The 23,266-nt window shown below is 37.4% G+C and overlaps 3 protein-coding genes across 4 annotated transcripts; 1 reads left to right on the forward strand and 2 right to left on the reverse strand.

Annotated features, from left to right (window-relative positions):
• Nucleotides 1-671: 671 nt before the first annotated feature.
• LOC117987890 (uncharacterized) lies at nucleotides 672-9,635 on the reverse strand. Its single transcript, XM_034974956.2, has 11 exons — nucleotides 9,519-9,635; nucleotides 8,257-8,461; nucleotides 7,739-7,859; nucleotides 7,034-7,216; nucleotides 6,598-6,618; nucleotides 5,769-5,924; nucleotides 5,301-5,468; nucleotides 3,189-3,377; nucleotides 2,344-2,466; nucleotides 1,965-2,083; nucleotides 672-1,078 (listed from the first exon to the last, which is right to left on the reverse strand). Exons 1-11 carry the CDS (start codon nucleotides 9,589-9,591, stop codon nucleotides 913-915), a joined length of 1,524 nt encoding a protein of 507 aa, XP_034830847.1. The 5' UTR covers nucleotides 9,592-9,635; the 3' UTR covers nucleotides 672-912.
• A 711-nt stretch (nucleotides 9,636-10,346) lies between these two features.
• Nucleotides 10,347-19,107, forward strand: LOC117987635 (neprilysin-4-like). 2 transcript variants are annotated; one of them, XM_069502790.1, is made up of 13 exons: nucleotides 10,347-11,036; nucleotides 11,732-11,884; nucleotides 12,030-12,169; nucleotides 13,038-13,206; nucleotides 13,487-14,337; nucleotides 14,412-14,562; nucleotides 14,706-14,892; nucleotides 15,139-15,257; nucleotides 15,724-16,116; nucleotides 16,286-16,458; nucleotides 16,823-17,007; nucleotides 17,641-17,784; nucleotides 18,291-19,107. In XM_069502790.1, exons 1-13 carry the CDS (start codon nucleotides 10,606-10,608, stop codon nucleotides 18,465-18,467), a joined length of 3,273 nt encoding a protein of 1,090 aa, XP_069358891.1. In that variant the 5' UTR covers nucleotides 10,347-10,605; the 3' UTR covers nucleotides 18,468-19,107. The 2 variants fall into 2 exon arrangements, with proteins under 2 accessions (XP_069358891.1, XP_069358892.1); XM_069502791.1 differs by lacking the exons at nucleotides 13,038-13,206; nucleotides 13,487-14,337 and having other exon boundaries at nucleotides 10,349-11,036.
• A 373-nt stretch (nucleotides 19,108-19,480) lies between these two features.
• Nucleotides 19,481-22,743, reverse strand: LOC117987654 (uncharacterized). The gene is made up of 4 exons (XM_034974689.2): nucleotides 22,363-22,743; nucleotides 21,785-21,864; nucleotides 20,250-20,412; nucleotides 19,481-19,651 (listed from the first exon to the last, which is right to left on the reverse strand). Exons 1-4 carry the CDS (start codon nucleotides 22,694-22,696, stop codon nucleotides 19,491-19,493), a joined length of 738 nt encoding a protein of 245 aa, XP_034830580.1. The 5' UTR covers nucleotides 22,697-22,743; the 3' UTR covers nucleotides 19,481-19,490.
• Nucleotides 22,744-23,266: the final 523 nt, after the last annotated feature.

Below are 23,266 nucleotides of genomic sequence, written 5' to 3' on the forward strand. Positions count from 1 at the left end.
CTTAGATGATTTATATTATCAAATAATAATAATAATAAATAATAATAATAAAAAATATATTTATTTAAGAAAAAATATTAACAGGTCCTATCTATGCGCAGTATTAAAGGTAGGTAGGTACCTACCTATACCTACGTATTTAATTACAATACATCTAAATATATAAAACGAAAAGGTGACTGACTGACTGACTGACTGATCTATCAACGCACAGCTCAAACTACTGGACGGATCGGGCTGAAATTTGGCATGCAAATAGCTATCATGACATAGGCGTCCGCTAAGAAAGGATTTTTCAAAATTCAACCCCTAAAGGGGCAAAATAGGGGTTTGAAGTTTGTATGAAACTCTGTCAGTTTTGAAGTGTCTATAAAGAAGTTTTGTAGTTAATATTTTTGCAATTAGCATACATATATTACATATTTTATTAAGCTCATGTTAAAATCTCATAGTTAAAGATCAAACCTAAGGGTGTAAAATGGGGGTTTAAAATTTGTGTGGTCCACGCGGACGAAGTCGCGGGCATAAGCTAGTTTATAACTAAAAAGATAATTAACGTTTTTAACAAAGAGGAAAAACACTTCTAATTACAATAAAAACAAATAAGGAGGTAAGTTTAGGTTGAATTTTTTAATTGAATTGAACAAGTAAGTATATAATATGTAGGTAGTAGGAGTAGGTAAGGTAGTTAAGTAACTAACTAGGTACCTAACTACCTAAAAATAATAAATAGCAGTCTGCTACAATTATTATGGAGTGTTCCACAATACATATTTATTATTACTTTGAACCATATTATTATAGCTAAGCATAATAAAGCAACGCACTTTTTATGCGTGCTGCTGCTGCTGAAGTTTTGAAGAAGCGAACGGTTTGATTGGTGGCTCCCTCTTCTTCGTTATGACCATAATACTAAAAAGGCGGCAGCTGATGAGATGAAATCTTGTAAACAGGATAGAGTGTTGAAAAATCTTTCGACCAAAGCGTGTAACGTTTGTTTTTTTCTTGATCGGGAATACTTGCTTTCTCTGAATATGTAACAATCGCTGGAGGTTTAGCAGGCAGTGGATTTGGAACGCTGCAAAGGACATTTTTCTTATATTATACTGAGTCGAAAAACCTTTTCTCAACTGTATGACCTACTTTTCGTTTGTCGCTTGATGTTCCAGTGGCGACAAGTGTGAATAGCTTCACATAAAATGTTCTGCCACTGAAACATCCGATTTATAACGACAAGTGGAAACGGCAGATCGGTCAAGAAGACATGTCGTACCTACCTATAGTACCTACCTACTAGGTGCAAACGACATCAAAATCGTTTCAATAAATTATGTACAGTAACTGGCAGGAAATATTGTACATCGACCTCTAGAAAGAGATTTCGGCTTCGTAGAGCACTGTCTCTGTCAACGCATACCTATGTGACGTTTTGTTGGTCTCAATGTCAGAGATAACGCTCTACGAAACTGCTATCTCTTTCTAAAGATCGATGTACAATATTTCCTGCCGAGGGAATTACAACCTACTTAAGTAATAAAGAAGGATGGCCGTAGCCGGGGATGGGGTCAGTACCAACTTTCAGATAAGAGAATGGGCCATGAAAAGAACAGTGATAGACAGAAGACAAACTTTCAATTCATAATAATAGTATGGATTTCTCATTAAAAAAGTGATTTATAAGCAAAATTATATTATAGCTTAGTTCGTTTCCGTTTTGCTTTAATTTTTTCTCTACTCGAACAGGAAATTTTGCACTCGCTGCACTCGCATTCTTGTTTCCTATTGAATCCTATCTGGCTGTCACATTAAAAGATTTAACTGACCGGACCTACGCCGCCGTCACGTTGGGCAATTTTTTTTTCTCATGAGAGGATAAAAATTTAGCCCAGATTTTATTAATTAGTTTAGTAAAGATTGTACGATATAAAGATTTTTAGATAAAAAAAAATACCGTAGATACTTACTTACGGGTTGGGTCCACTAAAAGTGGACAGTCAAGCGGTATTTTGACAGTTTTAGAAACTACTGGACCCGGGAACGTTTCTGTTACCATTGATAATATCCCTCCCTTTTCCACTGGTATCTGAAATCAATATAAAAATAATGACATAATTAACTCGAGTTAAAATTGCGCGCTCAAAGAAGACCTACCTATCGATATGTTCCATACTTCCTTACAAACGTAATAGAGAGAGAGTCAGCGCGTGCCAGACCTTCCTCATTTTATAAATGCTGGAAGTTTCTCTACGTATCCCAGCACTGGGAGGAACATTTGTTTGGATGTTTGTTTGGATCATGGTAGCTTTGGGAGATAACAGGTAATAGAGGTGTAAAAAATCTTACTTGTCTTTGCCCATATTTCTCACTGATTTTGAGAACATTTCTGCACCATTTCCATATATTTTCATCAGCAGCACCTCGTCTCTCCAAGCGCTCGTTAAGTTCTGCCATATTGCGAATAGGTTTCTGAAAATAATATACAAGTACGCGCTGAATTGATAACCCCCTCCTTTTTGGAAATAGAAGCTACTGCATGAACTCATTTTACTAACTTATGTTCTTAAAGTACCCGGACTTAAAAAAAATACCACCAGGGCATTTAAATTTTGAGGAATTTGTTTGTCCCCCCTTTGAATAGCACCATGTTATTGTAGTTTGATAGAATAGAACACAGATTTGTGGCATAAAAGATCTAACTTTGCGTGAGCCTAATATTTGACATACCGTCGATTCAGGATCAAACCGAGAATTCCCTCAATCTAGTTTAACCTAATATTTCACAGATGTCGATTTCAGGATCAAACCGAGAGATCCCTCAATCGAGTTTAACCTAATATTTCACAGATGTCGATTTCAGGATCAAACCGAGAGATCCCTCAATCGAGTTTAACCTAATATTTCACAGATGTCGATTTCAGGAACAAACCGAGAGATCCCTCAATCTAGTTTAGCCTAATCTAGTATAGCCTAATATTTGACAGATGTCGATTTCAGGATCAACCCGAGAGTTCCCTCAATCTAGTTTAGCCTAATATTTGACAGATGTCGATTTCAGGATCAAACCGAGAGTTCCCTCAATCGAGTTTAACCTAATATTTCACAGATGTCGATTTCAGGATCAACCCGAGAGTTCCCTCAATCTAGCTAGACTTTAGCCTAGTATTTGACAGATGTCCACTACTACTAACAGTGCGAATCCGCGGCTTATTCGCTTGCTTATTCATCATGGTACGTAGCGACAAAGCACAGGACTTGCTGGGAAAGCTTAACCGCCCCTTCGTCCTCGTGACTCCTTCCCTGCTGGTGCCTGATGCCGAGTGCCCAACTTCAGACTTACTCAATAGTTCTAGACTTCGGTCATGCTTAATCATGTTCTCCTAAAAAGCATACGCCATTTTAAACTTCTTTTGCAAATATTTTTTGTACGGGAAGATCAGTCGACGCCCGTCGAATCCTGGCCTAATATAGTCGTCGGGTGTGCGCTAATTCAGTAGCGAATAGATCAGTACCCATATTATAAACTAGCTGACCCGGCGAACTTCGTTCCGCCTAACAGTCGATTCAATTTTTTTTTTTTTAGATATCAATTCACTATCAGAAATTCTAAAATCCCCACGATTTAGGACTTCAGTACTTTGTAGCATCAGGATTGAGGAGTTAGGATCCGAAGTTCAATAATGTAGCCTAATGCTTGGTACCTAAAATAATTTTGCATCATCCGCAGTTCCTGAAACATTATAGTTTAGGCGTGCTGTACCCTACATCATCAGGGTTGAGGAGTTGAGACTTGAAGTCTGAGAATAAAGTCGTTGCTTGGTACCTACAATATGAATTCACTATGAACACTTCCTGAATCTTGATAACTCAGGCGGGCAGTAACCCTGCAGCATCAGGATTAAGGAGTTGAATCCAGAATTTTTTATGTGACCACCACGAAAACTTTTTTAGTTGATTTAAAAAAAAATATTTGCAAATCGGTCCAGAAATCTCGAAAAAATCGATGTAGAAAAAAGAACCACCTCCTTTTTGACAGTCGGTTAAAAACCGATGACCTTGAAATATTTACGGAACAATTTTTAAAATATCCCCTTTCTAACAAAAAAAGAATGAATGAAATCGGACTACGCGTTAATGAATTACAACTCAGTATACATTTTAACTTTCATCCCCTCTCCTACGGGAACCATGCTGAATTTCGGGATAAAAAGTATCCTATATTCTTCCTCATAGTATGACCTCAAATCGTACCAAGTTTCATTGGAATCCATTCAGTAGTTTCAGCGTGATGCGCGGCCGTGATACAGACAGACAGACAGACAGACAGACAGACAGACAGACAGACAGACAGACAGATAGACAGACAGACAAACAAAAATGAAAAAAATTACAGTTTTGGGTTCAGTATCGATTATAGAGTGCCCTCGAAAAAAAAATTTCAAAATATCTTCAATGTACAGAATTTGACCTGTTACAGTTTTATTATAAGTATATAGAATATAGAATAGATACGAAAGTGTGTTTATTTGTTGGCTTGTCCTTCAATCACGTCGCAACGGAGCAACGGATCGACGTGATTTTTTGCATAGGTATTTAAAGAGCTAGAGAGTGACATAGGCTACTTTTTATCCCAGGAAATCAAAGAGTTCCCACGGGATTTTTAAAAACCTACGTCCACGCGCACGAAGTCGCGGGCATCAGCTAGTGCTTAATATTCGCAACTTCGTTCTTGTGGATTTAGATTTTCAAAAATCCCGTGGGAACTCTTTTTAATTTCCTGGACAAAAAGTACTCCATCCCCGGGAAGTAAGCTAACTCAGTACCTACTCGTATGTTATACCAAATTTCATCAAAACCGGTTAAACGGATGAGCTGTGAAACGTAGCAGACAGACAAATGGACTGACAGATCATACATTTTCGCAAAATAAATATTAGTAACGAAGATAATATGGGTGGTCTCGACTTGGATTTACATCTAGATCAATAAGTATAGTATAGGAATAGATATAATTTCTAAAATTTCTCAGGTCTTCTATGGCGACTGGTCGAAGGTTTTCACCATAGCTAGTTACGGCTATTTATACCAGCAAAGAAGTATCGCCAAGCGATTCAACATACGATGCATGAAACCAATAAAGTGTCACGACTATCACGAGCATCCAATCTGACGTTTGGGCTCTTTTTAGTAAGTGTGCATCCATCTTACTATTTATTTGTTTAGAACAGTCCACAATCCGCTAACGGACATTATTTTATGGATAGCAAATAACAGGTAGGTAAGTAGGCACTAAAGATTTTTACTCGCAGTTTTTCCAATTCGACATTGAGTTTTTGTCTCGCAAGCAATTCCGCCCGGATCTCATCAACTAAAAATGCCCAGTATTTGTTAACACGGGCGCACTCCCCAAGCTGTGTGGTTGATAAATGTATTAGAATACGCTTGCTTATAGATGAGGGAAGCAACTGGATCTGCAAGTTAAGGGTGAGTTGAATTGCTTGACAACTTGACTAGCCTTGACTCTAAAGTCAAAGTCAAATTATTTATTCAGAATAGGTAAAATGTTAATGGTCAAAATTGTTAATTTGTACGATGATATAATGGTGATAATTAATTACGTAAGAGTCCAGCTCTAGCTCTATTCTTAAGGTCTGAATTGCCTTAGAAATAACTAATCCATTAATCCATATGGCGGGGCGTTCCCATCCCGATTGCGATCTCAATTCTCGACCTGTCGCGCACTATAAGGTATTTTGATTATTAAAACATACAAAGTCGACGGTTTCAACTACTTCTGGCTTTGGACGATTCACTTTCCAAATCTTCTTTATTGTTCCAGTCCTATACGTCATCTCTAATTCTTCTAACTTCACACTGTCTTTGATTGCTTTTACTGTAGTCGCCCACAGTGCTAAGTTTGTTTCCAACTAAAAAAAGCATCACATAGTTACTAAGTAGGACTTGGAGATTAATAAAAATACTAGCTTATACCCGTGATTTCGTCCGCATGTTCTACACAAATTTCAAACCCCTATTTGAGCTGCGCGTTGAAAGGTCAGTCAGTCAGTCGACACATTTTTATAAAGTCAAAGTCAAATCATTTATTCAAATTGAGTAGGTACCACTTACACTGTACTTACACTTTTACAGGCTAAGGAGAGAAGGTTTGTCTCATTCTGTCGGGCCTATCTTTACACCAAGTTAATTGTAGCTGCTAACTTTGGTTTCATGTGCGTTCATTAGGTTTAGGAATGAAGACTTTATTTTCTTCAACAGTTCACTTACATGAGAATAATTTTAAATTTAAATATAGAAGAAAACATCATCTAAGGTATCATTCTAATTATTTTTAATCGCGGTATCGCGGTGATACGACGAGTGACTCTGGACGACTATAACGTCATGGACTCGTCTCGTCTCGCGGCGATACCATCAAGTCTCGCGACGATATCGTCGAGTCTCGCGGCGATACGAGGCTATAACGATATGCTTGCATATTTTTGAATTAAATAATTAATTGATATCGGTTACCTCTTTTTGAACTTGAGTAAATGAAAGTTTTACTGAATCAGCTTCCGGAGAACTTTTACGTTTTACCACTTGTTCCTTTTTTAGCGGACTCTGAAAATGCGTAGGTTTAATATTTAGTTAAATTCAATACAGCTAGAGCAAAATACCTACACAAAAATGTAAGTATAGATAATAATAATTATAATCGCTTAGGTTTTTTGAGATGAAATACAGGCTCAAACTGTGGATGGTGGCAATCCCTACAAATACGTCCTAATTAATACATAAGTAATCAGCTAAGTATTATGATTTGGTGTCGTAAGAAAAATTGTTCTTGTCGATATTCATCGGGTGAGACGACAATTATATTTTTCAAAAATTCAAAACGTAACGTCTGACGAATCTGCCTCGTGGAAACCAAATCTAAGTTCCAACGCACTGACCTAGAACATGTCTATTCACTCTTTCATTGAAGCTACTGAATTTATAGGTAGGTAGGTACGTCCTAGAAAACATAGTCACCTACTGTTTCAACAGAAATAGATTTCTTTGGTGGTAGCTGTTCTTGGACGACTATGCATTGTTGTAGATCTTCCAACTGTATCTCAATATGCTGTTCGTAGATTTGCTGTGCGCGTTTCAGGACCTCCCACATTACAGGACCACCGGCCACTGTTAGCAACTCTGAGAGCACCAAAGCTTGACGCTCCTGTTAATACAATCTGCCGTAAGATATGATTGAAAAGGTGCAACACAATATCATCGGAAGGAACAAAATTAGTACCTTTATTATGAATGCGAAAATGTGTTTATTTATTGTATTTGTTGGTTTGTTGGTTTGTCCTTCAATCACGTCGCAACGGTGCAACGGATTGACGTGATTTTTGCATGGGTATAGATAAAGACCTGAAAAGTGACATAGGCTACTTTTTATCCCGGAAAATCAAAGAGTTCCCACGGGGTTTCTAAAACCCCTAATTCCACGCGGACGAAGTCGCGGGCATCAGCTAGTGGTTTATATACTCATGGACCTAATGATAGTTTACATAAGGTACTCGTAACGTTTGCATATATAAGTAGATTACAGGTTTTAAATCTTAGAAAAGCATTTGTTAATAGGTTTCTGTCTGTTAATATTGAGAACATATTGCTCTGCAAAACTTTTTGGAAGAAGATTGTTTGAAGTAGATAAACTACTAATACTTAGTACGAAGTTCATTTAGATACAAACAGGTTCGAGAGTCTGAAACCATTTCCGGTCACTCATCATGACTTCTACAAGAGTTGATAAAGGCAGAGCAGTTCTATCGTGATCCATCGGTGCTTGATCGTAGCTGCTCCACACTCTGGGCCTAAATAATACAAAAAAATAGATAACACTATCAGACATCCAATCTACTCGCACGAAATATTTTTGCTCAACGGTTCTGATACCGAACCGCCAAGGTGTAAAATGCCCTTTCGGCGTCCGTAGTGCAGTTGTAGTTTCTATCGCGTAATGCTGCTGCCATGTCAACTACGTTCGGCGGTGTTCCCATTACATTACAACATGGGGGTTACTCAAGGGGCGGACCAACAAATTCCTGAAAGGCCGGCAACGCATTGGTGGTTCCTCTGGTACTGCAAATGTTCATGCGTGGCGGTAATCACGTAACATCAGTTGACCCGACTGCTCGTTTGTTCGCCATTCTTTTAATGTATTGTGTACGTTTCAGGCTATTTTGAAATCAAGATTCAAATAAAACTTACTCGCATACAGACATGACGGCGTCTTTTGGTTGACAATTCCATATTGACTTCAGAAGCAGTGACAGGGTCCAAATACTACGCACATCTTTCAATAGAGCTAGCACAAATCTCTTTTTGTTGGCGCAAGAAATGCGTGCGAACCAGTATTTAGTTGCCAGCATATGCTTGCTAAATTCTAAGTTCTCCTCTGGATGGTCACTGTTCCCTAAAACGAATTCGTTTTCTATTGTATCCGGTGTAAGTCAAACGAAAGTTTTTTTTCTCAGAAGATTAAAAAGATAGCACTTAGCCGCAAGACCAACAAGACCCATAGAAGATGTAGCCATAAGGAAACCTGTCAAGAAGTCGACCAATCAGGATTTTGTGAGATGTAGTGACAATTTAATTACGTCCATTTTAGGGTTCCGTACCTCAAAAGGAAAAACAAAACCCTTATAGGACTTTGTTGCCTGTCTGTCTGTCTCTCTGTCTGTCTGTCAAGAAACCAACAGGGTACATTCCGTTGACCTAGAATCATGAAATTTGGCGGGAAGGTAAATCTTATAGCAGACATGAGTGAAAAAATCTAAAAATCGTGAATTTGTGGTTATATCACAAGAAAAAAAATGTGTTCATGAACAAATATTGCTATTTTCAACTTTCAAAATAAGATTACTATACCAAATGGGGTACCATATGAAAGGGCTTTACTTTTACTTTCCAAAAAAGATTTTCATTTATTTTTAGGCATAATAGTTTTTGATTTATCGTGCAAAACATTGATAAAATACGATTGTAGTACGGAACCCTCAGTGCGCGAGTCTGACTCGTATTCTGATTGTTCTGCTGAATACATCCAGCATCACCCACAGGTACCCGAAGTGGTGAATTTTTCAGTTCTAATAATGTTCGACGTAGGTAATTAAATGACGCCAAAAGAATCAGATGTGCCGTAAAAATGTGTCAGTAGAGGTCACATCAGCACCGACTTCTGCTAACAATACAGACCTATCTATCAGCATTACTTCTCTGTGCCTGAAACTCGCATCCAACGTCATTTTTACACGTGCGTTTTCTATAGTCGAATAATAATTCATCTGAGGTTGTAGGTAGCTCATCTTTCAACAACTTGTGCGTGCCTGTTTCCATTCCCATCTCTTGAGTAACACTTTATATAATTTTACCGTACTATCCTCGCCTCGTAAACCCCTTAAGTTGAATAATTCGATGAGATCAATAGAGGTACAGGCAACAGGTAACCATTAATTATTGATGAACCTTACCGCAAGTCATGTCCGACAAAATTAAATCGTTTATCAGATGAACTTGCCTCGTCACTTCGGCAAATGAAGTCATTGCTTTATTTTGTTTATCTCTTGAATTTCTATCTATTTTAGCTCTTTGTATTTTATTCTTTGATGAATGAAAAATTTGAGCGAATAATGACATTTAAATTTAGCATTATTGTCATTTTCTTATATCTCCTCTATCTCCTAATTTTTTAAAATAAGTACTCAAAAAGTATGGCTGTTTGATTTGGTAAACTACTTTGTAGATCTTTGTCATCGATCTACAATTTTAATAGAAAAATCTTTGATCTTAGAGGTAGGAAGTGCAGTGCCCCTCTATTTGCCCATTTATAGTTGTAACTTACCTATCCCATTAGGTTTGTGGTTCCCTACTTCGTGTTGTTTGTGTTTGTAGCCAAACTAGAAATAGGTATTGTACCACTTGTGTATCAACACTTGCTTAGTAGTAGCTGTGGTAGTAGGCATACGTTAAAACGTAATTGGGTTCAAGCGACGCTTGATTGCCCACAATTTTCCAGACACATACTGAGTCCCAGGGTCAACCTAACAATGGTCACTACTCACTATATAAGTTTACATATTTATTACCTATTACTAGTTGATGCCGTTCCATTACTTACCTGTTTAAGTATTTTATCATCTAGGTACCTACCTAGACGTTAAAGTGATCTTAAATTAATTTTGTGAATCATTTCAATAATTCAAAACTCATCGGCATAGATTCAGCCTTCTCAGGTAGGTACCTACCATAAAGTCTCGCTTGCAACTTGCAAGTCATTATGAGTTTGAATGTTTTTAAAAAGGACCAAAAAAGCATAGTTACCAACTTACTACTTATTTTAAAAACTGCGCCGTACATAGTATTCAAGACAAATGTTGGCTGATGATTGCGGTCTTAAGAATATACCTATATAGGTACCGCCTACAGTAATTTTCAAATAAGCGTAAGTGACATACAAACACACTGACTTCAGTCCATTATATTATAACCGTAACTGCGATACTATGATGTTCCACTTACAAATCTCGCAGGCTTGCCCGCAGGAGTTTCTGACATCAGATGCGTCAGTCAGAACCTGTCATGGCGCGTGTTGACACGCCACCCCAAACAGTATCAATAAAACCGAAAAGTGCTAATCTCTGTAGATTCTCCTTACTTATAATAATAACAACTTTTTTTTCGGTAGCGTATTTTATATCGAAGAGACCGTTGGATCCTTTAGGCGATCCATCCGATCAGTTCACCGTTAAAAACGTGCCAAGTTACACGAAGTTGGAAGGTTTGGATCCTGAAGATAGGGAGGTGTTTGAAGGTTTCAGGACTTCCTTTCTTCCACCAGAGGAAATTATACTTTCTCGGAGAGATCCAAGTCGCAAGTCGATAGATGAAGGAAATGTTTCAAGTGATATATTAGTTTGGGATAAAGAAAAACTACCATCGACTAGAGTTAAACGAACAAGCCATTATAGCTTCACTTCGCAAGATTATGAGTGAGTACATATCAAATAGGTATCCTGTTTTTCGAATTATGCCTCCATTTTTTTCCCGCCAACTTAATATCTATCCTATTGTCTATCTATTCTTTTGTCGTTCGTTAGAGAAGATAGCTTTGCAAATGTTGTAGGAACAAAGCTACATATCCTTTTTGATGAGACCTTTTGAACCTATTTAAATAATAATCCACAGTCTAAAACTAGATTTATCTCAATAACTTTAGCTTGTCCTCGACTGAACCGACGCGCTCATATTACGGAATCATTATTGAAACCCTTTAGATACCTTCAAGGAATTTTATTACACCAGGAAATGATGGCAAAATTGCTTTCTTTATGCACAAGATCTCCAATTAAAAAAAATTACGATCAATATCGTAGGGTGACATTCCTAATTTTTCAGTTTGGTGTGGTTTAGTTTACACCAAACCTAATTCAAAATTGAGACTAATATTTAAGAAATACGTACCTACTTTGCTTGAATACATTATGACCTTAGATTATGACTCTATTGTATTTCGTTGTAAAAGTTCATTGTATTAACAGAAATGCTATTTATTAGTGTAGGTACTCATAATTTTTTCTGTACCTATTCGTAGAAATCACTCAATGCAAGTAAAATAAAAATATTCTTATGTAGGTATATATTAGGAAACCCGTGAAAAACTTAACAACTACGCAATTACCTACAGTTACGCAAATCAAAAACATTATAATGGACCTGATGAGGGTAGCGAAGCACAATTGGAAGAAGACGGGGGTAGTGATGAAGATGAGAAGGAAGATGTTGCTGAATACGATAGCAATTCCCACGAGCAAGATGATGATGGGAGAAACTTACACAGGTATTTAAACCAACCTTGCCTATATTTTTACAAGAAATTTTCCTTAAAATATTTTCAACAATAATAATCTAAGCAACACGTATGAATAATTGCTTCAACGGATGATTTTCCTCCTTTCATTTTATGCCACTAACTTATTCCAAAGCATCGTGCATCCAGAAATATACGTCGATCGAGGACCATTAGACGATGTCGAACAAGTCCGACGTCAGCCTGAACTTGAGGAAGGGGAAATGGGCTCAGCAGCTCACGTGTACAAACCTATCAAATCTTACACTGGTAAAGGTAAGTGGTAGATCCTCACCATATTCAGACTTTAGCCAAATACATTGAACTAAGATTTATGTGATTAAAATAAACTCAAACTCAAATCCATCGTACAAATTTTGATTTTCAATAAATGTGGAATTTGTTAGATAAAAATGTGATGGTGATAGTTAATTAGATTCATTAACTTACAACTAAAGCTACGACGATTCCAAACGTGGCCTGATCTGAGTCTTCCACATAATAAAAAATTAAGCTACTCTACATGGCCTAATAATAATATTAACAGAGTCGATTTTTAGGTATCGACAAATATTACTTGAATAAAATAAAAATAGCGCAAAATTTAAGTATCGTACTCAGTAGTTTGTTAACAAACAATATTTAAATGTTTATTATATCCTCAAAAAGTCCTGCAAAGTGTAACATTAATTCTTAAGAATGATTTAGCAAGTAAGTCTCATAAAAGGCACAATCGCTTCTATTTCAGTCCACATTATAATAAAAGTTGTATAGCAAAGGAATCATTGTGGCTCTATGGTCATTATTCAATTGACTGTTCACGAAATAAGTCAAGTTCACAAGTGATTGAAGAGAGCCAATTCGCAGTGATTAGATAATATTTAACATCTATACTGTTTGATTGACAAATTGCCCCATCATGATTAACGTATGACCGTCTCACCAGAGCACGGGTCTCCTCTCAAAATGAGAAGAAGTTAGGCAAATGGCCATGAACTACCACGCCGGCCAAAAATGGATTGGCAGACTTCACACATCTTTGAGCATATTATGGAGAAGTCTCATACATGTACGTTTCCTCTCGATGTTTTTTACAAGATGTGTTGTGACAAGTTGCCTGGACCTGTTCAATTATCTAATTCAGGTATACACGCTTTTTGGAAAGATCAAGGTGACAGGGAAACAATTAGACAAACTCAAGCAGACATAATGAAGCAATACATGGATGTTGAAGCAGATCCTTGTCACGACTTTTATCAGTACGCTTGTGGAAATTGGGCAACACTTAATCCTATTCCAGCTGATAAAGCTGGGTAAGTAAAAGAAATAAAACAAATACTGTTACGAATTACGATAATGCACGGGAGACGTCGGAGGCAATATCCCGGCTAAAATAATTTTAACTACACATTAATTCAGGCAAAATTATTTGATGTGCTACTTCTAAGATAAAAGGTATAATGATATATTTTTTAGGTAAATTCTGTCCTCATCATTGCTTTCCTTAAAGCATGATTGTCGTCAAGCGCAAGTCTTCCTACAACTAAAAAAAATTGGCAATGAAGATAATCTCATGCATCAATCTCTTTGCAGCTATGACACTTTTGAAATGTTGAGAGAGAATTTGGACACCGTTTTAAAAGATCTTTTAGAATTCAAGAAAAATGAACACGTAACAACTGTATATCCAGGACCACATTTAGATGCGAAGGACAACTTCTTGACTATGATGCACCATTCTACATGCCCTAGCAAACCACATAAAGAAGACTTTGATCTTATAATAATTAACACTGATGAATTTGATAATTCAACAGATTTCAGCCATAATCATGACTTTAATTATACAAAAGAGGTTAAGTCAGAAATAATAAACCGCATACGAAGATATTTGGATAAAAAGGCAAAAAAAGTAACTAAACCATTAAAGAAAAAACACAAACTGCACGAGTATTTATTAAAGAACGAACTCAAAACCAAACATAGAAAATACCTTATAAGTACTCATAAAAATAATAATAAAAGCTCTATTACAAAACGTTCTATTAGTTCAAGTAAAAGCAATAAAAATAACAAATCATTTTTCAAAAGATTGAAAAGAATAGAATCCGTAGGAACAATGATTTTAAAACTTCAGCAAACTAATGAAACACTTAAGGATGATCCAACGAATGACGCAGCATTAAAAGCGAGATTTCTCTTCAAATCCTGTATGAATCATGACATTTTGAAAAGAAGAGAACATCAACCACTTTTAGATTTATTAGACTTATTAGGTGGATGGCCAATTTTACAAAGTGGATGGACTGGGAAGGGTTTCGATTGGCTAGAACTTATGGCTAAGCTTAGATTATACAATAACGATATTTTGATATCAGAATGGGTGGGTCCTGATATCAAAAATTCTGATGAATTTGTCATTCAATTTGATCAAACGAGCTTAGGTAAATGTAGATTTTTCTAATTGGTGCCTTGTTTAAAGAAATTAGATTTTAATGATATCTATTTTTTAATTTAGGTTTACCAACTAGAGATTACTTTCTCCATGAATCTAACAAAGCTTATTTAGAAGCTTATAAAGAGTACTTAATAAAAATAGCTCTATTGCTCGGTGGTGAAATCGAACACGTAAAAGCAAGCGCGGATAAAATAATCAACTTTGAAATCCAGTAAGTTGAATTTTATGAGTATTTAATTTAATTGTTTCGTTTACGTCTCGTTTTTGTCTCCCACAGTTCACGCTCTGTCTAAAATCTGTTTTATTCTACTGTTTTATTCTATTACTTAGTTAATGACTGTACTCTTCAAACAGATTGGCCAAAATAACTTCAGCACCAGAAGACCGGCGAAATGTATCAGAACTCTATAGACGTATGAGTCTGACAAAGTTAGAAGGATTGGTCCCACAAATACATTGGAGAAGATATCTATGCATTGTTATGAATAGAACAGTACACTCTCGAGAAACTGTAGTGCTATTCGCACTGAATTATGTTAGAGTAAGTGCTTAGGTATATGACATCCTACGATATCATTCATAATGCTAATGTCGGCTAAAGTAATATTTTTCCAAAAAAAATAAGTTGATGTTCCAAATAAAAGGGTGGTGTTTTCTATATTTCGTATACCGCTTCTTGGTTTCGGGCTTTTAAAATCATGAGATTAATTTGACGATTTGAAAACACTTTGTTTACTGACTTGGTACAAAAATACTATTATATTCTATTATTTTTCGTTTACTCTAGCACTTAGTTCAATTGATAGAGAAGACGGATCACAACACTTTATCAAATTACCTGCTGTGGCGATTCGTGAGGCACCGAGCGAACAACCTGGACGATCGCTTCCAATCTGCCAAACAACAGTGAGCATAATGTCTGTACAATAAATAGTGCGCTAAAAATAAACCTATTTTTGCATTGAGTTCGAATAGGTATGTTAGGAATTTCAACAGAGTCCTACTTTTGTATAACTTCCACAATAAGTAATTAGCCCTCCAATACATATTTGGATTATCAGGTTTTTTAGGATGCTTTGAATAAGGTTGGCAGGGCCGGTAGCATAATACAACTAAGGAATAGTATTCGACAAATAGTTTTACGTCCAGCTTTTTGGCATAAAATATTTACTACATCGTAACTCTGCATAAAAAAGCAGAAGATTTATAGTTACTGTACAAAATATAAAGACTATAAACTAAATAAGACTTCATCACTTGCCAGCACGTCTGATTGCAGCCAAGCGCTGGTCTTTAAATGAAATAAAAAAGGACAAAATTTATTAAGACATTCGGCTCTAAGAGCATTCTGAGAACAATTTGTTTTCCCCAGATTCTATTACATTTTATTCGGTCGGGAACAAGCACCGCCCAGATGGAAGAACTGCATATCTCAAATAAATTCCAACATGGGAATGGCTTTAGGCTCGATGTTCGTGCGAAAATACTTCGACGAGATGAGCAAAAACGACACAATGACGATGACTACAGAAATACAACAAGCTTTCAGAGAACTGCTCCATATGACCACCTGGATAGACGACGAAACTAAAAAACTTGCGGCACATAAAGTGGATTCGATGATGTTAAGGATTGGCTACCCAGATTTTATATTGAACAAACATGAACTAGATGAGAGATACAACGAAGTGAGGATTCATCCCGATAAATATTTCGAGAACATATTGAATATTCTTCAGCACTTGACTAAAATAGAACAGTCGCGGTAAGTGAGTAGTAATGGAAATGTAAGGAAACTTAAAATAAATATGAATATAATGTAAAATAAAAAATTGTTTACACTTAAAAAAACACCATGACTGTCATGCGTGGCCATAAAACTTAATTAACTCAATAAAAAATAAATATTAAAATGTTTAAAATCTATTTTTCAGTATTGGCCAGCCCGTGAATAAAACTTTATGGAACACAGCACCAGCAGTCGTCAACGCCTACTACAGCCGTAACAAGAATCAGATCATGTTTCCAGCAGGCATTTTACAACCTCCTTTCTATCACAGGCATTTTCCTAGATCTTTGAACTTCGGAGGAATAGGCGTTGTCATTGGTAAGTTCATAAAATTAGTTTATATAGCCAGTAGCTACTGATGTAAAGAATACCTCTAGGAAAAGTTCTAACAAATGGCTAACTTTGGGAATAAGTATCGCAGAAAAAATTCCACACCCCATTTTCTATGAAATCACAGGAGTGTTCATTTCCGCTTGATAAAAAATAGCAAAGAGGTAGATTCGGTACAGCAAACGACGATAGTCTTCTCAAAATATACGAAGCAAGTGATTACATCGACAGCACAAAAACTTAAATTGGAAAAGAAAGCAACTAAAAGAAATCAGCCAAAATATAGTATTTCCCTCTCACTTTGTTATATCTTCTGGTTGATTGCGATTTTGGGATGCTTAATTTTTTTCAGGCCATGAAATCACGCACGGCTTTGATGACAAAGGTCGTCTGTTTGATTCTGAGGGCAACCTTCACCGCTGGTGGTCCGACGTCGCGATAGAGGCGTTTCACCACCGCGCCCAGTGCCTTATCGATCAATACGGGCAGTATATCGTACCTGAAGTCAATATGAAACTAGATGGGGTAAATACACAGGTAAGCTGGATGTAAAACTCATGGACCTATACCTGCTATTCTAATCTGAATCTATGGTAGAAGTATGAAAATGAAGAGGGCTAATTTGGCAAAGAAAGTTTTGTGTTTTTTGTGTATTTTAGTCACATTTTGAATTACTTGACTTTCAACCTGGTTATTATTATTAGTCTAGAGTAGATATTTTGGACTTTGGAGTTCTTTTAAAAAATCGATATATAAGTGTTAAGTATCTCCTATTTACTATTCCAAATGTGGCGCTAGGTAGCTCAAGGTAGTTACAAGTGGCAGGAATAATATTGCCAACACTATTCTATCAGTGACTGCATCAGAACTTTGTCTGAATTCTGATGCAATCAAAAATGGAACTTACTATCCTATATGAATCTGCAATTAGTTGTTTTGATTCAAAGCTGATAGTATAATATTAATGGATATTGATTATTGACCCATATTCGACATATTGTCAGAATAGACCAGCTGTACAGGTAAATAGTGATCAAGGATTATCTAATTAATTATTATTATGGTTGTGTGCCCACAATTTCCTTACTAATATTATTTATTGTTCACCACAATTTACTTTTAATTTAAAAAAAGAATATACATACACTTAGTAGGTAATATTTAAACCAGGGTGAAAACATAGCAGACAACGGCGGTGTGAAGCAAGCGTTTCACGCGTACCAGCAATGGCTGCTGCATCATAACGCAGCTGACGAGACTCTGCCGGGCCTTAACCATACCAATAAACAGCTGTTCTTCGTGAACTTCGCTCAGGTTAGTTGGCTCAGGGTGAAAACTTGCACACAAAGACAAAGTTAGCGTTGCACGCATTCCATTAATGGTACACCACGATACTATATTGGTCAGGCCTAAACCTTATAGCAGATGATATAGAGACATAATATCTTATAACAGATAGGCCGTGTAAATGCTCATTAGTTTAGAAATCTTCTGCTATATTCTCTATGCCATCTGATATCAGTTAAGGCTCGGTAATGTCTGACCAAAAAAGGCTCAATGAGCAGTTGGAATACAAAGAGTACAGACCAGGGTCTAAAGCTGGTCCCAGGAACTCGGCCTTATTAAAAGAATCTCAACCAAGTATTTGTTCTCGTTGGATTCGTCTCGACGAGTAGGTGACTAGGTGATCAAGGTCTGGTGTTAGAGTTAGAACGTGATGCGGGTAACACTACAAGATGACAGATTGATCATAATATTATGTGGACCAAGACACATTATATGTTAGAGTTGATTTAAATTTTTAATTTACATTATTTTAGGTATGGTGCGGTGCTATGCGACCGGAAGCGATGCGAAATAAACTAAAAACAGCCGTCCACTCTCCAGGCAGATTCAGAGTCATAGGAACTTTGTCCAATTCACTAGACTTTGCGAGGGAATTTCAGTGTCCACCAGGGTCCCCTATGAATCCTGTAAACAAATGTAGCGTTTGGTGACATTCCTAACCGTGAGTTTGCATGGCTCTATCTCCACGGATGAGAGAATCACGGCGATAGTCTTGCCGTGTGACAAAATACAGTACAAACTCTACAGGCCAATCTCCACAGCAGGCCAATACTATGGTGATACGACGAGTGACTCTGGACGAGTATAGCGTCACGGACTCGTCGCGTCTCGCGGCGATATCATTGAGGTTCGCGAGTCGCGACGAGGTACCGCCACGTGCTCGCTGCGAGCTGTGCTCTTCCAGCACAGTAATTGAGATGCGCAACGAGGCGTTGCGGTCACGTCATCGTTGCGTTTTGTTGAGTCGCGACGACACGCTAGCGGAATTATCGCTGTACCGTGGAGATTATGGGACGATAGTAGGACGGACTCGTTGCGATTCTCTCGTCCGTGGAGATGGCGCCTTGCGAAATATTTACATAAATTACCATGTTGAGAGCTCGAACTGCGTTTGCATTCTTTGTTGAACAGACACTTCATCCTAATAAAGTGGATCCGCCTTTTGGTGTTATGCTAATTTTATTTTAGGTAACGACTAACGAATAACGAGTATTTTTATTTTTAATGTTTTATTTTTAGTTATCAATTAATTTGTAAGAGTTTATTCTGTAAATATAATTTTAATTTTAACCTGGTTTTTAATTTCTTTTTTCGCAAATTATATAAATAAATAGGTACCTAAGTTTGTATAATATGTACTTACCCACCTAATTTGATAAACCGACTACGGATTAAGATACTTAAATAGATACTGAAAAAAGTTAAAACATGATTTTTCACATTTTATTTTCAAAATAACAGTCATATCTACACACCATAAATTTAATAACCACAGTAAAAAAGAAAAAGTACCTACCTAACTATCACAGAAATATCACAATAATTTCACAAAGCCTTTTATGACTTACTAAACTTATTCTTTTCAACAGTCATTCGGTATCACTTATTTTTAATATCGTTCTCTAAAAAAAATGAAAAAATCACAGAAATTGGGTCGGGGCCTGGGGGTTGGTCTAATAAACGTAATTCCTAACTTCCACGCTCTGCGCGTCATCGTTGCTCCAAAGAGTTTGAACTTCGTACTGGGAGTTGGGAGAGACCTCCAAATTTTCCCTTCTTTCCCAACGCATCCGTACCAGACGCACGATTTCAAGCCACAGACGAGCTTCTAGCACTGGAAAACGTTTATAATCAATAATCATCAAATAATAAAATATCCCTCTTCTTCCAACTCCCTTAGGTAGTGTTCCCATTAGATTTCGAATGGGGTTATTCAAGGTGTTGATCAACAGATTCCTAAAGGGCCGACAACGCATTGATGGTTCCACTGATGTTGCAAATGTTGTTTCAGCAGCGGTAATCATTTACCATCAGATGACCCACCGACTCGGTTGCTCGGTTGCTATTTTTATTTAAAAAATATTTTAGGAAAAACTTCATAGTTTTTGAGAAAATAGAGAAATACGAGTGGTTTTGCTAAATTAGTTAAATATGCAATGTGTGCGTTCCCGGTGCGTTGCGGCGCCGCACCGCTATATGGGTTCCAGAATATGGATGCCATATGGCACCCGTCCTCCCCGTCCCCCCGTCTCTGATCTCAAGACCATTGCGCGTGTGGTACGGGCCGCACAATGTGACGTAACGCATCGTGTGGCATGGTAGAGTGATTTCTATGTAAGATGACGCAGCGGCACCGTTCAGGCGCCGGACCGCCAACGGAACGCATCGTGTGGCTTCACTCTAAAAAGTCGATAATTAAAAAAATTACTAACGAAACAGCAAAGTGAAGGAGGTGAGGAAAAGGGGATTAACGCTTCCATTGATGACAGCGATGGTGTAAATCAGCGCCGCAGCGGTGGGCACCTGACGTAGGAACAGCCCACGCAGCGTCGCTCCCAGCCATGGTAGAAACAGGTACTCACTCAAAGGAGAACGCTGAAAAATTATCACTTTACTAGCTGATGCCCACGACTTCGACAACACGACACAGTTCGTTCGCGTGGATTTAGGTTTTTAAAAATCCCGTAAAAACTTTTTCATTTCCGAGATAAATAAAAATAGCTACTTTATAGCATAAAAAATCACGTCAATCGGGTGCTCCGTTGCAACGAGATTGCAGGACAAACCAACAAACAAACACACTTTTAGTAGTGGTAGTGATTACACAGACAGATAATGAGCTCTTTGGTCTTATAAGTTGAAAGTCCCAGATTCGATGCCCGACTGAGGCAATTGAGGAATCTGGGCTGGTGGGAGACTGCCAGTGTTGCTAGTCATCGGTGTAAAATCCTTATTATAGGTAATATTATTGTCCTTATAGGTAATTATTAATAGGTACTTACTACATACTTAATAATTCAATAGTAAAATCTGACACCGCTTCTTAGGCGCCATCTCCTCAGGCGAGGGAATTGCAACAAATCCGACCAATTATTATCGTCGGCAATAGTTACGCCCTGTGGAGATAGGTGAGAAAGGTATACGTTAGGTAGGTACTTGTATCGAATCTGCTGGCGAGACTATCGCCGCGATTCTCTCGTCCGTGGAGATTGCGCCTTCCCTCAGGTACGGTAAAAGGGCGTTTGAGCACTCATCCGTATTCGGTTTGTATCCGTGATTCTTCGAAGTGGCCGTCATACAAATACGTACACATTCGATACGTATTTTTACGGAATCCGTGATTTCACGGACGAGTGCACAAACGCCGTAACATGGTTCCACTATCGGGATTCGGCAAGTGATCTCGTGAATTGTGTTGTGTAGCCGCCGTCAATCGTATCGTTTTTGTTCGGCACATTTTCTCTCCCGAATAGTTGGCGCTAATATAGGTTTTTAAAAATCACGCGGGAGTTCTTGGTTTTTCCGGGATATAATATCTAATACATATATTATATATAATATAATGATATATATATATATATATACAATAATTCATCGAGTCCCGAATAGTGTGGCCAGTTGATTTGCCGAACGCTGAACTATTGGCCCCAACTTGAACAGTGGAGCCGTATATATTTCTACTCAGAGAAATCTACTGTCCGATCCCAAAGTCGACCGTTATCGGATAAAATTGGTCACAAATAGAAAAGAGCTCTATCAATTTATTTTGAAAATTGCGTTAATAAATTCGAGGATTCTTTCTAGTGGAAAAGGATAACGAAAAATGCAGAACTCCTGAGGTTTTGTATATAGCAAAGTTCAATATCAGTACTTAAAATCACAATAATATTATTATTATTATATGGTTATTAAATATTAATTATTATACCACAGTTTTACGAGATCGTAATACTGTGGTTACACCTACCACGTAAGATGAGATCCATATAAGCAGCGTGCTGAGCACAACGACGACAGTATCAGAAGCTTCGATGCACCATATTACTCCTGTAAGTGTCGTTGGAAAATATTCATAATATGGATTTAAGTTTCTTTTTAATCCCATGGAAACTCTGATTCTGCGAGACAAAAATGTCCATCTCCGGGATGCAAGCTATCTCAGTACTTAATTTCATCATAATCGGTTGAAACTTAAACGAATGGTCCGTGAAAAGCTATTATAGCAGACACACTTTCGCATTTATAATATTAAGTAGGTACCTATGGATAAAGTAACTGTAAGAGAAGGATATTAGCATTGTATGAGGATATTACATAGACCGTGTATTTTCTACAGAATAGGAAATCAGCATACCTACACGATAATATTAAACATGATGCATTCTTCATACATTTCAGAAAACGCAAGCTTCAGTGACTTAGCAATAATCGCTAAAATTTTGATAATCATGATCTGCATGGACCTATAAAACTCTTCATGATGAAATATTTTACAATAATAATAATTACCTAATTGGGCAGATTTTTATAGAAACCGGAACTCACTCGAAACATCAATGTCATCGGCATAAAGCTTATCCACCTTGCTCATCAGCATAAAGTGCAAGTCATTCGGTAGTGGTTGGTCTTGGAAGATCGCCACTTCAAACTTTACGTTGCAAACCAAGCCAAGTAAGAGACATACTGTGGCAACAAAAGTGGCTGATAGAGAAGCTTTAGTGGCTTTCATATGGAGTCTCTCTGCTCTTGCAGAGGTTTTCTGACGGAGGTATTCCAGACTTGTCTCCATATAATCAATAAGAGCACCTATTATGGGTACACTGGATTTAGCATAAGTCAAATGCCTTGGAACGTTGTTGGTGTCTCCTAAGCTGGCCATTGTCGTAATTTTGATTTAAAATTAAAGTAAACAAAATTCTTCTTGTAATAGGTCTTTTGACATTTTTTCAATTTGACAAAATGCGAATTAGACAATTTAAATTCTTCGTTTTTCAAGACGTTTTTGCCATCTTCTTTTCAGCAGTTTTCAGTAAGTAGATGGGTATTAGGTATTATCTATATATATAAAAGAAAAAGGTGACTGACTGACTGATTGACTGACTGACTGACTGACTGTCTGATCTATCAACGCACAGCTCAAACTACTGGACGGATCGGGCTGAAATTTGGCATGCATATAGCTATTATGACGTAGGCATCCGCTAAGAAAGGATTTTTGAAAATTCAACTCCAAAGGGGGTGAAAAAGGGGTTTGAAATTTGTGTAGTCCACGCGGACGAAGTCGCGAGCATAAGCTAGTACCGTATAATACACGACAGGTCGAGATGGCTCTTGGTTGGGGACTCCCCGTGCTAACCCGGTGCGGGCGAACGCGGGTAACGTCTGGGTGTGCGGGGCGTCCCCCCGCCTCATAACCCGATTGCTATCTCGACTTGTCGCAGACTGTTTT

This window comes from Maniola hyperantus, chromosome 13, assembly GCF_902806685.2.
Source record: "Maniola hyperantus chromosome 13, iAphHyp1.2, whole genome shotgun sequence".
NCBI classification, from domain to species: Eukaryota; Metazoa; Arthropoda; class Insecta; order Lepidoptera; family Nymphalidae; genus Maniola; species Maniola hyperantus.

What these genes read in the sequence shown, in the direction of transcription:
- LOC117987890 (XM_034974956.2), bottom strand. Translation starts at nt 9,591, where the DNA reads ATGACTTCATTTGCCGAAGTGACGAGGCAAGTTCATCTGATAAACGAT. An exon ending in GCCGTCATGTCTGTATGCGA is followed by an intron (nt 7,860 to 8,256) that starts GTAAGTTTTATT and finishes TGTATTATTTAG; the next exon opens with GCCCAGAGTGTGGAGCAGCT. An exon ending in TCGAATTGGAAAAACTGCGA is followed by an intron (nt 3,378 to 5,300) that starts GTAAAAATCTTT and finishes TATGCTTTTTAG; the next exon opens with GAGAACATGATTAAGCATGA.
- LOC117987635 (XM_069502790.1), top strand. Translation starts at nt 10,606, where the DNA reads ATGCGTCAGTCAGAACCTGTCATGGCGCGTGTTGACACGCCACCCCAA. An exon ending in CAAATCTTACACTGGTAAAG is followed by an intron (nt 12,170 to 13,037) that starts GTAAGTGGTAGA and finishes TATCTAATTCAG; the next exon opens with GTATACACGCTTTTTGGAAA. An exon ending in TCTTCGTGAACTTCGCTCAG is followed by an intron (nt 17,785 to 18,290) that starts GTTAGTTGGCTC and finishes ACATTATTTTAG; the next exon opens with GTATGGTGCGGTGCTATGCG.
- LOC117987654 (XM_034974689.2), bottom strand. Translation starts at nt 22,696, where the DNA reads ATGGCCAGCTTAGGAGACACCAACAACGTTCCAAGGCATTTGACTTAT. An exon ending in CGATGACATTGATGTTTCGA is followed by an intron (nt 21,865 to 22,362) that starts GTGAGTTCCGGT and finishes CGACACTTACAG; the next exon opens with GAGTAATATGGTGCATCGAA. An exon ending in TATGGATCTCATCTTACGTG is followed by an intron (nt 20,413 to 21,784) that starts GTAGGTGTAACC and finishes ATAATTTTTCAG; the next exon opens with CGTTCTCCTTTGAGTGAGTA.